Source organism: Bos indicus x Bos taurus, chromosome 6, assembly GCF_003369695.1.
Source record: "Bos indicus x Bos taurus breed Angus x Brahman F1 hybrid chromosome 6, Bos_hybrid_MaternalHap_v2.0, whole genome shotgun sequence".
NCBI lineage: Eukaryota > Metazoa > Chordata > Mammalia > Artiodactyla > Bovidae > Bos > Bos indicus x Bos taurus.
This window is the reverse complement of record NC_040081.1, coordinates 114,900,312-114,915,928: the sequence shown is the minus strand read 5'-3', so window position 1 is coordinate 114,915,928 and position 15,617 is coordinate 114,900,312. Positions and strand designations below refer to the sequence as shown.

Genomic DNA, 15,617 nt, shown 5'->3' with positions numbered 1-15,617 from the left:
ACCTGGATCTGGTCACCCTGTACCAGAGGGCCCCCTTCCAGAGCCTCTGCAGCCGCAGGCCTGCCCTGCTGGCCCTGTCCCCGCTGCCCAGCCGGCCCAGCCTCCCCATGGGCAGCCTGTGCTCACCAGCCACCTTCTCAGCTTCAGGGACACTCTTCTCTCCAGGATCTTTGTGCATTTGGGGGATGTGTGTAGAGATTCTTTACTGCATTTTGTCCAGTCTGCTAAAGCCTGAGTTTTCAGCTTTAGCTGCGACCATACATGGAGTGGACCACGTCCTTCACGTTGGTGGATTTTACATTTTCTGACTTGCTTTTCAGAAGTTATTATTGATGGGGTTTCTACTTTTGTGTATGGCCTTGCAGAGTTTCCTCTCGCAGTCTCAGGGAGTGAGTTGCCTTTGATATTATTGAATTTTCCCAGGCTCGCAGGTGACTTGTGGTAAGCATGGGCAGGAGGACAGTGTCCGTGAGCCCCCGTCCACCCTGGGGAGGGGGCCCCCCACTTCTCCACCGAGAACAGACCCTGCTGTGCAGGGGCTGCTAGCTCCACCATAGCCTGTGCAGTGTTTGTGACCCAGGACTCAAGATGGTGTGAAGCCGTGACGAACCCGATCCTAGGGCAGGGTCCTGGAGGCTGGCCCCCGGGGGGAGGAGGGCGGCTCACCGGGCTGGGCAGGGGTGAGCCCCAGGAGGTGCGGCCCCCATCCTCCAGGTGGGGGCGCCGGCACCGGGGACGGGGGCCGCACAGTGTGTGGGTGTGCACTTGACGTGGACCACCCTTTCCTCAATTTGGCCGCGAACACCTGCTTTCACCCCCGGGTGGGGGGCTGTCCCTGGAAGCAGTGGTCTGGCATCTTCTCCCCACCTGTTTGCTCTTGGCCTTGGGGGTCTTGAGACGTGATCCCCGCTGACAAGGGAGGCCCCGGACCTGGGAAGGGGCCCCCCGTCACTCTCCACGCTCTGCTCTCTGGTCTCCCTTCGCTCTGCAGAGAGGAGGGCGTGCAAGGCCCAGGGCTTCTACAGCGGGCTTCTTCTCAGGGCATGACTTCGGGCTGAGATGCCAGGGGTGCTGTCTGCCCCAAGGCCTGCGGGCCCCGTGTGGCTGCCGTGGGGCCCTGCCTGCCTCTGGCCTGCCAGGCTGTGCCTGGGCTGTGACCAGGACTTGTCACAGAGGTGCTGCACCCACGCCCTTCCCGCGGGGCAGCTCCTGGTGTCTGTGCTGCCTCCACAGGCCCCTTCCCCTCTCCTGGCTTCTCTGGAGGCCCTCCTTCCATGATCCCAGGCACCCTCCCTAGGTTGCAGCCTCAGAACTGCGTTCTCAGGAGGACTTGCTCAGCCGTCCCCATCAGAGAATTGCTCAGTTGTTTGGAGCTCTCTGGACCCTGCCTGTTGTCCCAAGACCTCTCTCCACCGCCTCCTCCCTCCAGGCCTGGCTTGTCCCCACCTGCCTGCCCAGGGTGGCTGGGTCAGAGGTCCGGGCTGGCTGCAGGCCAGCTCCCCTCTGCCACCACCACCGAGGCGGATCTACCCCTGGGTGGGCCTGGGGTGAGAGTGCAGAGCAGGACTGCCATGTGCCCTGGGCCACGCATCACTCTGGATGGACAGAGGGCAGGCCTGCCTCCTGGGCTCGGGTGTGCCTGGCAGACTCAAGCCCGGGCTGGTGAGCCCAACTTCTAAGGCTGCTCCGAGGTGGTTACGAAGCCTGCGGTGTCAGGCGTGCCAGGATCTGTTCTCCAGGGAGGAAGGGGACGGTCGCCCGGCCGCGTCCTGGCCTGTGGGTGGGGCGGGGCTCACCCAGGAAGCAGAGGGCCACGCCCCGGGAGGCGGCCGTGCCCGGGCACCTGCTCCCAGAGCAGGCTCGGCCAGAGGCTGGCTGCGCTCCTCACACGGACGTGCTGCCTTCTGACCGGTCATGAGGCCCAATTAACTCATGTCTCTCTCTCTTTTCTTTCAGTCCGCAACTGTGTCCGATGGGGGTAAGTCACAATTTCTAATGTCTATTTTTTATAATTTTTGACGAAGTTTCAAGTGTGGGGTATATTTGCTGTTGACTCACTCTGACGTTGTCTTCTCGGCGTTTCCACCTCTGGGGGGTGGGGGTGGTTCACCGGGGCCTGTTGGGGGGCCGTCACCCCCGGGCCCACCACCGTGTTTGGGAAGCCGTCTGTTGAGGACACGCTGTCGTGACAGTGTCTGGGCTCGTCCCCACGTATCCCGTGGGGGCAAGTAAAGACCTGCCGCCCGCGTGGTGGAGCAGCTTGTAGACCAGCGAGCCAGGCTTCAGAGCGCTCGCCGGATTGGGGCGGTTCTGGGAGTTCGGCGAGACGCTCAGAGGCTGAATTTCCGTTTCTTAGGAAAAGTTCAGTAGATGATTGGAACCTGTGGGACAAAGAGGAAAAAGCTTTCTTTCTGCCTTTAAGTGATTCCATTCAGGGGATTCTTTTACTGAAAGGAGGTGGCCAGAGACTTCCTGTTTCATTAAGTCATTCCTCTGATGTAACCCTTATCCCTTTGGCTCAGTGAGTTTTAAAAAGCTCTCCAGACTGACTTGGAGGGTTTCTCCCCAAAGTTCCTTGTTCCTTGTAACACTCATAAAAGTCCTTGTGCTCACAGGTTTGTTTCTTTTTATGTGTTTTTAACGACTCTATTCTGTCTATTGAGAGTTGAATCTTACAGTTTGTTAAAATGTAAAAAGTATCAGCATTTTATTTTCATTTATATGTTAACTTTGGGGGCCAAGAAGTGCCAGAGCTGGGGTCAGGGTTACCCTCTTTATTGTGAGCTGAAGAGAAACCAAGTTTTCTGGGCTTCTATTGTCCAACAACTGCTGACTTCAGTCCCGGGCCTTAGAAAGGGTGGCTGGTGGGTGGAAGGCGGGTGGGCACAGAGCCACCAGGAAGTGCCACCAGTCACCCTCTGCCTGTCGGGGTCCGTCCACGTCCAGCGTGGGAAGTACGAGAAACACGCTGACACCCGACACTGAGACCAGATGGGTCCTAAAGGTTGTGTTCGCAGATTTATTTTTCAGCAAAAGGAATTATGTTAACTTGCCTTATGTACACTGATAATCTTGTCATTTAATCACCTTAAGCTAAGAGTGGGAAAAACGTCCTTAATGAAAGGAAATAGGATGTAACCAAACTCAGGGCAGCAGTGAGCGGTTTTACAGTGTTCTGTTCACGTTAGCCTTTCTCCTGTGTGCTCATTTAGGTTTTCTGGTAGAAGGCATTCATTTCTGCAGAAAATTTATTCGTTTGAGAAGTTTATTTAATATGTTCAGTTTAATCATACATGGTAAGCTGTATTCATCTGTTAAATTTTCTTCTGTCAGCAGCAGGCACAGGAACCCCACAGCATTTTATTATAAACTGCATTTTACAGTTTCTGGAAAGCTGAACTTGCCCACTGTGGAAGCCCCAGACTCACGGCCGCGTGTCCTCCGTAAGGAAGTGGGGTCCCGGCTGGTGGCAGTGGCCCCCGCCTGGGGGGCTCCCCTCCCCGCCGTCATTCTCCCCCTACCCCGGGCCGGTGCCGCTCGGGACGGCCCCGCTCCGTGAGCCCCGCTGTGGAGAGCTGTTTCACGAGCCTGCAGGTCCAGGGGCTGCAGACGACAGTCCAGTGTGTGTGTCCTGAGGAGTTTCCCACTTCCATGGTTTCCCACCTTAGTCTCTTTTCTGATCATAGATAAGGAGAAAACGTGATCTTATTTATTTTACACGTTTGTCCTAGGAGGTATGTGTTATTAAACATGTTCTGCCATCTTTACAAGTAAAAGCAGCTGGGCAGAAAGAGGGCCCCACAGACACCGAGTTAAGAGGCGGGGGTCAGGCTCTGGGGTCTCCCCCTCTCACCCGAGCGTCCCAGCCCCACCCGGGACCCTTCACTTCCCGATACCTGCTTCCTGGGGTCGCCTTCCCCTGTGTGGTCGGCGGCTGGTGAGAGGATCTAGGTGGGAGCTTGGAACGTGTCTCCACGCAGAGACGTCTCACGTTCGTGCCGAGCAGGAGATTCCGGCTCCGGGGCCTGGCGCTCCAGGAGCACACTGCTGCCGTGGGAAACGCGTCCTGCCCTGACTCAGGAGCCAGCTTCGGGGAGCGGCCTCTTCACAGGCTGGGATGGTTCCCACCTAGTCATCCCGTCTAGTGTGGGTGACTAATAGGTCAACACTAGATGTTTTGTGTTCAGTTCACCTTGTTGGTGAGCTCATTGGGCTTACTTACCTGCTGGACTCACTTCACACTGTATGTTTTCCTGTGTCTGTTCTTGCCATGTAGTTAGCTCCGTGGCTTTATTTTAAGGAGGTTGGACAATGCCGCGTTTGCAGTCTTTGTCAACCTGAAGTGTGTCTTCACTTTCTCCGGAGGAGAGGGACCCAGAGCCCGAGACCACCCTGTATGGAGGGTTGGAGGTCAGTCTCTGTGGAGGGCAAACCAGGAGCTGGGCTGAGTCAAGGAGGCAGATTCTGCCTCAAGATCAGGAAGAACATTCTAGCCCTTGAGCAACATTTAAAAATGCAAGGATCTAAAAAAAAACAAAAAAAAAATGCAAGGATCTGCCTTGTGGCAAATCATGCAAACGTGTATTCGCGCTGCCGCCCCCAGCACTGGGACAGGCAGCGCTGGGAGCTGAACAGGCTGCTCCCTCCACCCAGAGACGGAGCCCTCTGTGCGGTGGCTTCAGGGGTGTCCTCGGCCCCCAGCACAGCAGTCACGCAGGAGTGTCTGCTGAGTGAGTGTGGGGTTCAGGTTTTCCTGTGTGGCAGCCGCAGCCAGGGCCTGGGGGCTCAGTAAGACCCGCACTAGGCTGTTAGGGTGGGGGCCTTCTTAGTAATATCCTCTTAAAAAACCAGGCAGGCTCGGTAGAATCTGTTAAAATGCAACAGCAGACGGGTCCTCTGGACTCATGGGGTGTAGCCCACCCTCTGGTGACGCTCCAGCTTCCAAGGCTGGGGGACCCGAGGCAGCCGGCTTCCATGGGGACACCTGCAGTTTCCTTTGTCTTTCTCCAGAAGCTGTAGTTTACCACCTCTGATTAACAGACAAATAGTTTCAGGGTAGAGTGTGAGCTCCGTGCCATAAATGAATCAGCAGTACTTTGCAACATTCAATTATTGTTCTAACAGAAACTGGCCTTCAGAAATCGGGAAGAATACCCGAGACCAGAGATGTGCGTCCTCCAGCTCTGTTTGTTTGCTGAATGGAGACATTCTTTGAGTTTGTGTGTACCCCCTGCCCTGCCCTCTCCATCTGCCTTTTTCCGACAGCGCGCAGCTTTGGTCAAGCAGTAGGGAGTGAAGAAGGGGGCAGGTTAGAAGAGGCTGAGAAGGCCGCCGCGCGGGGCTCCGTGGCCCCCGGCAGCCGAGGAGCCTGGCCGCCCAGCCCGGGGTGTCGCCCAGCGAGGGGCGCCGGCGTTGGCCCGTGAGCTGGGCCTGGCCTCAGCCAGCGCGGTCCGGGGGCCCAGGACGTGGGGAGGGCCGAGGTCTGCGGGCACCGCGTGCTGGCCCGTTCCTTTGTACCTGGTGGCTGAGCGCTGTGCTAGCTGGTTAGGACTGGTGGTGGTTGTGGGCCATATGGCGTGCGGCTGGGTGTATCAGGTTAAGCCGATGATGCTTTCAGTGACCAGGACCCTGTCGTAAACCTGGGCTGTGAGATGCCCTCAGAGAGAAGCAGGCTGTGGGTGAGCTCAGCGCCCTGCATCCTGCTCGCTGCCCGCCCGTGCATGTCACCCTGACTCACCTTTGATACCAGCAGCCTCTTGCTGCACAAGGCTTTCTTTTTCCCTTTTAAAAATGGTTTTATTTTGCTTTTTTCCAGCTTTACAGGGGTATAATTGATAAAAGATTGTGTGTTTAGGTACATGATGTGATATGCTGATGTCCGTACACGTGGCGGCAGAGTGACTGCAATGAAGCTGATTAACACCCTTGCTGCCGCACGTGGTACCTGCTGTGTGTGACTCGGGCCCACTGAGGCCGACCATCTTCGCAGACAAGTGTACAAAACACCGTGGTTAATTGTAGCCACCACGCCGCAGGTCCTCCCCTCGCAGCAGAAACTCTGATCCCTCGGCCTGCATCTCCCCGTCCCCCGCCCCAGCCCCCGGCAGCCGCCGTCCTGCCCGCTGCTTCAGTGAGCTTGAGTGCTGTGGTTTCCACAGACAGGAGAGCATGCAGTATTTGTCCTGTGTCAGGGTTGTATGTAGCATGTCCTCCAGATTTATCTACGCTGCTTCGCAGGCAGGATCCCCTTCTTTTTAAAGACTGAATAATATTCCTTTAATGGAATTTTGGGATGGAATATTATAACGCCATCACCTCCATCCATCCCTCCGTGGACACTGAAGTTGTTTCCGTATCTTGACTGTTGTGAGTAATGTTGCAGTGAACGTGGTGATGTAAGTAGCTTTTGAGATTCTGTTTCATTTGCGTGAATGCCCAGGAATGAATTTCTGGATCACGTAGTCGTTCTAGTTTTGATTTTTTTGAGGGACTTCCCTACTGTTTTCCACGGCGGCTGCACCCATGTCCATTCCCACCAGCAGTGTGGGAGGGTTCCCTTTTCTCCACACCCTCCTCAGCGTTTCTGTCTTGTCCGCTTGATAACAGACACGGCTGCCCACCAATGGGCGTGAGGTGCCGCCTCGTCGTGATTTCGCTTTGCATTTCCTCAGGACTACTGACGTTGAGCGTCTCTTCATGCACGTGTTGGCCATTTGCATGTCTTGTTTGTCAAAGTATATGTTCAACTCAGGTTTTTTGCTCATTTTTAACCTGATTATTTGGGGTTTTGTTATAGAGTTGTATGCATTCCTTGTATATTTTGGATACTAATCTTTCTTCAGATAGGTTTGCAAGCCTTCAGAAGGAATCCTGGCCACGCTGCCACCGGGAGGCAGTTCAGACCCTCAGCTTCTTTGCTCTGCCCCCACCCCAGGCCAGGTCCTAAGAGCCTGAGAGTGTTGTGTCCCCTTCTTCTTTGGGGAGGTGTGTCGGCTGTATTCAAAGGCAGTTCTGTTGTAGAGGTTGTTTCCTGTGTCTTTAGTTTGATTTTTCAGACACACCTTGCCTCTTTTTTTTTTTTTTTGCTTTTTAGTCGTTTTGCAACAACCTTGATTCTGTCCTCAGTCTCATCGTCTCTGCGTTTCCCCCTTTCGCTCATAGAACGTGTTTTTCCCTTTCTCTCATTGTTGTTCGGTTGCTAAGTCGTGTCTGACTCTGTGACCCCTGGACTGCAGCTCACCAGGCTCCCCTGTCCTTCACTATCTCCCAGAGCTTGTTCAAATTCATGTCCATTGAGTCAGTGATGCCATCCACCCATCTCATCCTCTGTCGTCCCCTTCTCCTCCTGCCCTCAGTCTTTCCCAGCTCAGGGTCTTTCCCATGAGTTGGCTCTTCACATCAGTGGCCAAAGGATTGGAGCTTCACCTTCAGCCTCAGTCCTTCCAATGAATATTCAGGACTGATGTCCTTTAGGATTGGCTTGATTGATCTCCTTGCAGTCCAAGGGACTCTCTAGACTCTTCTCCAACACCACAGTTCAAAAGCATCAATTCTTTGGCGCTCAGCCTTCTTTATGGTCCAACTCTCATATCCATACATGACTATGGGAAAAACCATAGCTTTGACTAGACAGAACTTTGTTGACAAAAAATGATGTCTCTGCTTTTTAATGTGCTGTCTTTTTAATACACTTCCCTCCCTTCTATTAGCATGAAGTGATGGGACTGGATGCCATGATGTTAGTTTTTTAAATGTTATGTTTTAAGCCATTTTTTCCACTCTCCTCTTTCACCCTCTTCAAGAGGCTCTTTAGTTCCTCTTTCTGCCATTAAAGTGATATAATCTGCATATCTGAGGTTATTGATAGTTCTCCCAGAAATCTTGATTCCAGCTTGTGATTCATCCAGCCTGGCATTTTGCATGATGTACTTGGCATAGAAGTTAAATAAACAGGGTGACAATATACAGCCTTGTCATACTACTTTCCCAATTTTGAGCCAGTCCACTGATCCATGTTCTGTTCTAACTGTTGCTTCTTGACCCATATATAGGTTTCTCAGGAGACAGGTAAGGTGGTCTGGTATTCCTTGTCTCTTTAAAAACTTCTAAAGTTCTTTAGGCTATGTTTTCTTCCAGACCAGACTTTGTGTTTGCTTTTTGCATATTATATACCGTCCTTTATCTGTCAACTCACCCATCCATCCATCCATCCACCCATCCATCCACTTACTCATCTATCAATCCATCCACTTAACCCATCCATCCATTCACCCATCCACCCACTTATTCATCCCTCCGTCCACCGTTGATCCACTTACCCATATATCCCTCCATCCCTCCATCCATGCGCCAGCCCGCCCGTCGCCTGTCTGTCAGCCCGTCCTCCCGTCTGTGGGTGTGTGCAGGCCCCACAGCCCATCACTGTGCTTTCTGCCACAGACATTCTTGAGCCCAGAGAGACCACAGCGCTGGGCTCCTGTCGTTCCTGCCTCAGCCAACCCCTCAGCACCAGCTGGGCTCTACGCACAAGGGTGTGTCCTTGACTTTCCCCCTTGTCCCTGTTCTCCTGCCGTGGTTGGAATGCTTAGAGTTTGGTTGGTGCACCTTGCTTCCCAGGACGCCTGCCAGGGGCTCGGGGGTGGGTCAGACGCAGAGCCTGTCAGAACCTTCTTATGCTTTACCTTTTCTTGGCGTTTTCCCCCTTTCCTCTTTTTCTTGTTTGAAGCTAATGGCCTCAGACCATGCCCTCTGTTTTGGTTGTTTTGCTAGATCGGTGGCTGATCTGCAGTCCCTCCGTTCCAGCCCACCGGTGCTGGCCGCCGGGAAGCAGTCTGGCTCTTCTTCAGGTGCCCACACTCCCCCGGGGCTGCTGGCTGCTTGTTTGCTTGGTCTTGTCTTGAAATGACGATCAGTAGGAAGCGGAAGAGGACAGTGGGTGGTCAAGAGCGACGCTCCCGGTCCTCCTGACCTCCCGCTCCTCCAGGAGCCGTGCGGTGAGTGTCCTGGGCGGGCAGAGCGCTTGGAGGGCCTAGCTCCTCCCCACGCCTGGCCGGGGCTGCACCCAGCTCAGGGGCCTGGCTGCCTGGCCCCATCTGCCAGGGTTCTGCCCGCTCCATGACCTGCTGGATACCCACCCAGGGAACCGTGCTGAGCAGAATCTGGGTCAGATCCGACCGGGAGTCCCCGTTCCCTGCCTCCAGGCTGGGGGTGCTTCCCGCCACCCGCCCAAGTCCAGCCCCAGCCCTCCACCCGCTTTCCCTGCACCTTACATTCACGGCAAACTGTGATTTCCAGAAGGGGCTCGTTACTTCAGGTGCTGGCTAGAGGGTCCTTCCTGTAACACCTTCCCGTGTGAGACGCTGCGTCAATGCACAGAGGCGCCCTGGTGCCTTGGGCGTTTGCTGGAAAGGGCCGACTGCCCCGCAGCTCCTTGGTGGGCGCCTGCCCCCAGCCCAGTGACATGCGTGCAGCAGGACCACAGCTGGAGGGAAGCTCACGGGCTGGAGCCTCTGTCTGTGTCTCGTCTTCACTCACGACATCTCCTCCCCTGCCTGGTGGGTGGCGGGCAGCAGCGAGCCCTGTGGCCAGGCTGCTTCCTGGCCTCTTGTGGCGGGCCTGGCAGCGAGGCCTGCATGCCTGTTAATAGCCGAGGGAGTTAAATTGCCTGCTTCTTCAGAATGTCAGGTACTACAGCCTCTCTTGTTTGTGCAAATGAATTTGCATTCTCGAGCATTACAAAAGAGAAAGACTGATGTAAAGGTTCCAGGGCAGTGCCATGGTAGGATTTGTGCAGGGTAGTGCCATGGTAGGGTTTGCGTAGAGTTCTGGTTGTAAAGGTTCCAGGGCAGTGCCATGGTAGGATTTGCGTAGAATTCTGGTGAACTCATATTTTCCTCGTCAGAAAAATAGTGCAGCCTAATTGCTCATTTTCAAAAATGTTTGCTAAATAGTAGAGATGGAATGGTAATTTGTAATTTGCTGTGTGAGAGGGGTTGTTTAAAGCAGACGTCTTTATTTTGGTTTAATATGTCACATTCCTTATGGTTTGCTTTGAACCTAAAAATTATACCCAGAGTAACATAGTGTATTTATAGGGTTTGAAGTACTAAGTATTTTATAAATATGAGTCAGACTTAGATTTTCGCTTTTAGAAGCATAGAATCTTGATTTCTGCCAAGATTCTTTGCAATGTGCTTCTTTCCAGTTCTGCTAGAGAGTTTTTATTAGTAATTATTTATACTGTTTCCAGCAAACAGAAGTTCAGAAGTCATAAACCAGTGACCTCATACCTTCGCCCCAGAAGCCCTGCTGGCTGACACTCGGGTGTGTTTGCCTGAGGCCTTTCTTGCGCGATGCTGCAGTCACCGTGGAGATGGTCCGCTCTGTGTCCCTCCTGTCCACTCCCCGTCCTTCCTCAGAGGCCCTGCCTGGACCTGGGTGTGTGTCCTTCCACTGCAAGGGATGGTCCGTTCGATTGCCGAGGGGCGGCGTCTCCTAGGGAGCCGTGGCTTGAAGAGCAGTGTGAGGATGGCTTAGCGGCCGCGTGTCCCGTCGGGAGTGGTCACCCTGCAGCCCTCCCCCCACACGCAGCCTGAGCTCCCCCCTCACACGAGTGTTCACTCAGGGTTTGTGTCCTTTCGGGGTACGTGTTCCACTTCAGTGAAGAGTTTACTAAAATAATTAATATTGGTTTAAATGCTTGAAGGTCTCTACCCAAGAACCTTCAACGTGGTCTGACATTTTTATCAGGAGAATACGTGTGGAGTCGCTGAGAGAAAGTATCACACAGATTGGGTTGAAAATCTGATTTGCCCAAGTCATTGAGGGGAAGAGATCTAAAAGCTGACCCTGAAGTTGGGGAGGGCTCGGTGGCTTGTCTCCAGGGCTCTCTGGGCGCTTTTGTGGTTGTGAGGAGAGAGTGGATGCCTCTGGGTCTGCCTCCTCTACTTGTAAGGTTTTCCCTTTTGCTGACCTTCAGCAGCTTAATTATGGAGAGTCTTGGGTGGGTCTTGTGTGCCTGCCACTTGGGGTGCATTGAGGGTCAGAGATTGTTCGTTCTTCTCCAGCTCTGGGGGCTTGGGCTTTTCTTGCAGGCCACTGGGGCTTGCTCAGTTTCAGCCTTTTTTCTTCTCCATGTGCTTCATGTCTCATAGTTTCTTTTGCTCTGGGTTCGCTGATCTCTTCTTCAGTGTTTAATATGCCATTGGTTCCCTCCTGGGGACTCTTGCTTCAGAGGTTGGTTTTCTATTTCCAGCAGCCCTTCTCTGACCTTGTGTAACCCTTCACTTCCCTCCTCATAAGTTCATGCTTTCCTTTAAACTCTTGAGCACGTTTACAGCATCTCAGAGTGTCTTCAAGTCTGTATCTGCAGACTCATCCTTGCTGTCCTTCATGGGTCCATTCTACTGACTGATTTTCCCCCTGGGTGTGGCTCTCATTTCTGCATCTTTCCTTGGCTAGTGATTTTCCAGTGGGTGTTCGATTTTGTTATCCTCCTTTGAAGAGTGTGGGGGTTTGATTTAGCTGGCTGTCAGGCTACTTGGGGATTGGCTTTATCCCTTTGAGGCTTGTTTTTAGGCTTTTTAAAAGGACAGATCTAAAGTAGCTTTCACTCTAAGCTTAGCCCCACTACTTACGGCTGACACATGTGGAGTCTCCTTCGAAGGCCAGGTATTCAGCCAGAGCTACTGGGGACTCAGAAATCTCAAAACCTGGGCGAGTTCTGGGAGCACGGAGTCTGCAGCTCCCAGCTGTGCTGTTCCTGGCCTCCCAGGGCTGCATCCTGTGTGCGCACGGCTTAGAATTCAGCAACAGACTCAGGTCTCCCAGATTGCTTTCTCCACTGCTCTTTCCTCCCGGCACCTGCGAATCCTGGCCTGGCCTAACCCTGCTCTCTGGTCTCTTCTGCTGAGTGAAGAGCTGTGATCTCCGTGAGCTCCCCTTCCCTGTGCAGACGTGTGGAAAGTGCCTCCTGGCAGACAGCGGGCAGCTCAGGGCTCGCCATGTTGATTTCCACCAGAAACCAGAGTCCAGACTTTGAAAGCCATCGTTGCGTGTGTCTTGCCTCGTTTTGTAGTGACATGTCACCGGCAGGAGGGGAAGTCCTGTCTCAGTTACTCTGTCTTAGCCAGATACAGACTTCTCATGACAGCCTATAAAATTCAGAGCAAACCTCAGGTCATGACACTTCCCTGCACAAAGAGCTTCAGTGACTTCCCATTACCTGTAGTGTAAGAGTGAGCCTCGCCACCCAGAGAACCCAGGCTCATACCCGCAGCCTGTCCTTGGCGTGTCCACCGCCCAGCTTGGCACTGAGCACCCCGCGATGATCACACAACCCAGCCCCGGAGCCCCACGAGCTCTGAGCTTCTGCGGACCGGTGCCGGCAAGCCGCAGCGTCGCCAAGCCGCAGCGTCGCCCTCCCGGAGGCAGAGCTCGGGCACAGCCCAGGACGACTGCAGGTGATCAGCTCCTGGGAGTGAGGGCAGCCACCCGGCCTGCAGCCCCCTCGTTCGTGCTGTTGCTGACTTTCACAGTGAGCGCTGAAGTCTCCCAGAATACGGAGGAGTGTCTCTCCAGAGACCCCAGGGGGCCCAGGAACTGCCCTTCCTCTGACAGGAGGGAACTGGGGGCCCACCCCCTCGGGGGATTTCTGGCTTGTCCAGCACCCTGTGGAGAGAGCAGAGGCGTAGTTAGGTGCTGGGTTGGTCTGTGGATGGTGATGCTGAGGTGTGGGGACTCCGGCGATGCCGGGCTGTGGTCACGAGCTCTCAGGACACCTCACACCCCGTCACTCCTGCCTTCTCACTGCAGCCTGGAGCCCTGCTGGCGTGTGGCTCCTGCTGGCCCAGGAGAGAGCTGGTCCTCTCTCCCATCCCCGTGTGAGGTGCTCAGAGCTTCCATTCAAAGGTTTAAGAGCAGCAAAGCCTGACAGTCCAAATCTGGCGTGGTTTCCTGCTTCCTGCAATCTGCCGACACCAGCGACGAGTTCCCGTCAGGAGCCGACAGTGGAGATGTGGCTGAACATGGGGCGGACAGGCCTGGCCGGGCTCCCGGCGTGTGTCCTGCTGGTGGCAGGAGGCCGTGGGGCACATGGAGCCAGCGCCCCCGCCCCAGCCCACTCCAGGCTCCGTCCCCCTCCTCGGGGCAGCGCCAGCCCCTCCTGGACAGGTCAGGGTCTGTGTAGCGACCCCCACCGACCACGGGAGCTCGGGGCACACGCAGGGCGCCCTCACTCGTGACCTGAGTCGCCAGCTTGGCCAGTTTGGATTTATAAAATGTAGGTAACACATCTAGGAAGGAGAGTGTCTGACAGCCGGTGATTAAATGTCACACACAGTTACGTTTTACATTCGTCACTTCATGGCAAACAGGAGGAGAAGCGCAAGCAGCGACAGACTTTATTTCCTTGGGCTCCAGAATCACTGCAGACGGTGACCGCAGCCGTGAAATTAAAAGACATTGCTGCTTGGAAGAAAAACTGTGACAAACCTGGACAGTGAATTAAAAGGCAGAGACATCACTTTGCCAACAAAGTCTGCATAGTCAAAGCTATGGTTTTTCCAGTGGTCGTGTATGGATGTGAGAGTTGGACTATAAAGAAAGCTGAGCACTGAAGAATTGATGCTTTTGAACTATGGTGTTGGAGAAGACTCTTGAGAGTCCCTTGGACTGCAAGGAGATCCAACCAGTCCATCCTAAAGGAGATCGGTCCTGAATATTCTTTAGAAGGGCTGATGATGATGCTGAAGCTCCAATACTTTGGCCACCTGATGTGAAGACCTGACTCATTGGAAAAGACCCTGATGCTGGGAAAGATTAAGGCGGGACGAGAAGGGGATGAGAGGATGAGATGGTTGGATGGCATCACTGACTCAGTGGACGTGAATTTGCGCACCCTCCTGGAGATGGACGGCGCTGGGTTCTGGTTTAGCTTGCAGGGCTGTGACGACGGGTGGGTTGAGCAGCGTTCGTGTCTTGCTGGTACCGGCCTGTCCCCTCTTATGAAGTGCCCGAGCAGGGCCTCTGCGCATTTTCCTCATGGACCATCTGCCTTTCCTTACTGGTTTGTGGGCAGTGCTGACACATGTCCTGGGACTGATTCTCACGTTGGGCTCGTATGCTCGGGTGAGCTCCCTGCAGCTTGCTGTTCGGTCTCCTCACGCTCTTTTGATAACTGTGAGTTTCTCATCACTTTCCTTTTCTTCTGATGCTTTTATATCCTTTAGAGCAGCGGTTGTCCTTCCCAAGACCATGAAGGTGAAACCATGAAGGTTCTATCTTTTACGGTGAAACCTCTGGCCATCTGAGTTTTGTATGGTGTGAATCAGGGGACGGGCTTCATTTTCCCTGTGAAGCTGGTGGCCCAGTTCCATCTGGGGCAAAGGCGAGCCTCTCCCCGCCGAGCAGGCGTGGCGTCCGTCAGGTGGCCCCGTCTGTGGTCTGTTCCTGGCCTCTGACCGCTGGTTGCTCTGTTGTTGGGTCAGCAGCTTGTGTCGTGCTTACGCCGTCTGCCTGCACTCAGAGGTCTGCTTGTGTAGTCTTGAGACGCGGGGCATTGATTTGCACGTTTTGGAGCCATTAGTGGGTTGCCGGCGGTTTTCCAGACTCACCTTTCTTCTGTCTGGGCTGGTGGAGACACAGGACTTCTGGAATTCGTGTGATGCTTTCGCTGGCAATGGTGGCAAAAGCCACGCTGATATTAGGACAGCTGGGTTTTATGTTTTGTGGCCGTACCTTTGTGATCTTCATTCTGTCTTGTTTTCTAAAAATCTTCAGGTCATTCCCGCAGGAGTAAATGCTAAATCTGGCTGGGTGTGTTTGCCTTTTAAAAAGCCAGCCCTTTTAGATGACTTAGCCTCTACCCTATCTAAAACCGGCAGGAAGTGAGCTGACTTCGGGCCCGTGTGTCGCCCTCAGACATGCGGTTGTTCAGAGGAGGGAGGGAGAGTCTTGTAGCGTATAAGGCTTTGTGGGGACTTGCGTGTAAGGTGACCAGTTATCCGAGAGAGGCCAGTGGACAGGCCGTGTCTGCCTCTGCTGATGGCTGGGCTGGTCTGCTGCCCACGGGCGCTGGGGCACTTGCCGAGCTGGGCGGCGGGGCCTGGTCGGACCAGGGGCCTGCGTGTGGGAGCGGAGCCGAGCCCCAGCCGGTGGACTGAGGGGACCCCTGGTATGAGTCTGGGGGTGGGAGGAGCCAGGAAGAAGCCGAGAAGGAGCCGCTGGGGCTGCGGAGCCCTGGAGAGGATGGTGCTGTGCCCGTGAGACCTCCACGGACAGCGGTGACGGCGTCGGCGGGGCGAGGGGGCAGGCCCGGGAGAAACGGGAACGGGGCAGGGAGACACGCTCCGCTCTGGACCTGTGACTCTGGAGATGCTTCTCAGACTCCAGATGGGACCGTGGTGTTGAGAGTGGGGTGGGTAAGTGCGGATGCTAGAAGCGGTCGGGCCTGGAAGTGTGAGCTGGGGGTTTTCAGTCGGCGGGCGGGTTTAGTGCTGTGGGAGGCTTGAGTGGTGGGAGGTCATGAGAAAAGACGAGGCCCAAACATGCGCGATCAGTGGGCAGTGGAGGGCGGCTGGGGACGCGCGGCGAGCTCGAGTGGGGCGGCTCAGGCCTCT

The 15,617-nt window shown here is 54.6% G+C and overlaps 1 protein-coding gene across 1 annotated transcript in view; it reads left to right on the top strand.

The window, feature by feature from the left end:
- RGS12 (regulator of G protein signaling 12) overlaps positions 1 to 15,617 on the top strand; it is a 114,758-nt gene that overhangs the window by 59,571 nt on the left and 39,570 nt on the right. Inside the window, exon 4 of the mRNA XM_027545164.1 lies at positions 1,957 to 1,978. Coding sequence (XP_027400965.1) covers positions 1,957 to 1,978 — 22 coding nt within the window. The remainder of the gene's footprint in view (positions 1 to 1,956; positions 1,979 to 15,617) is intronic.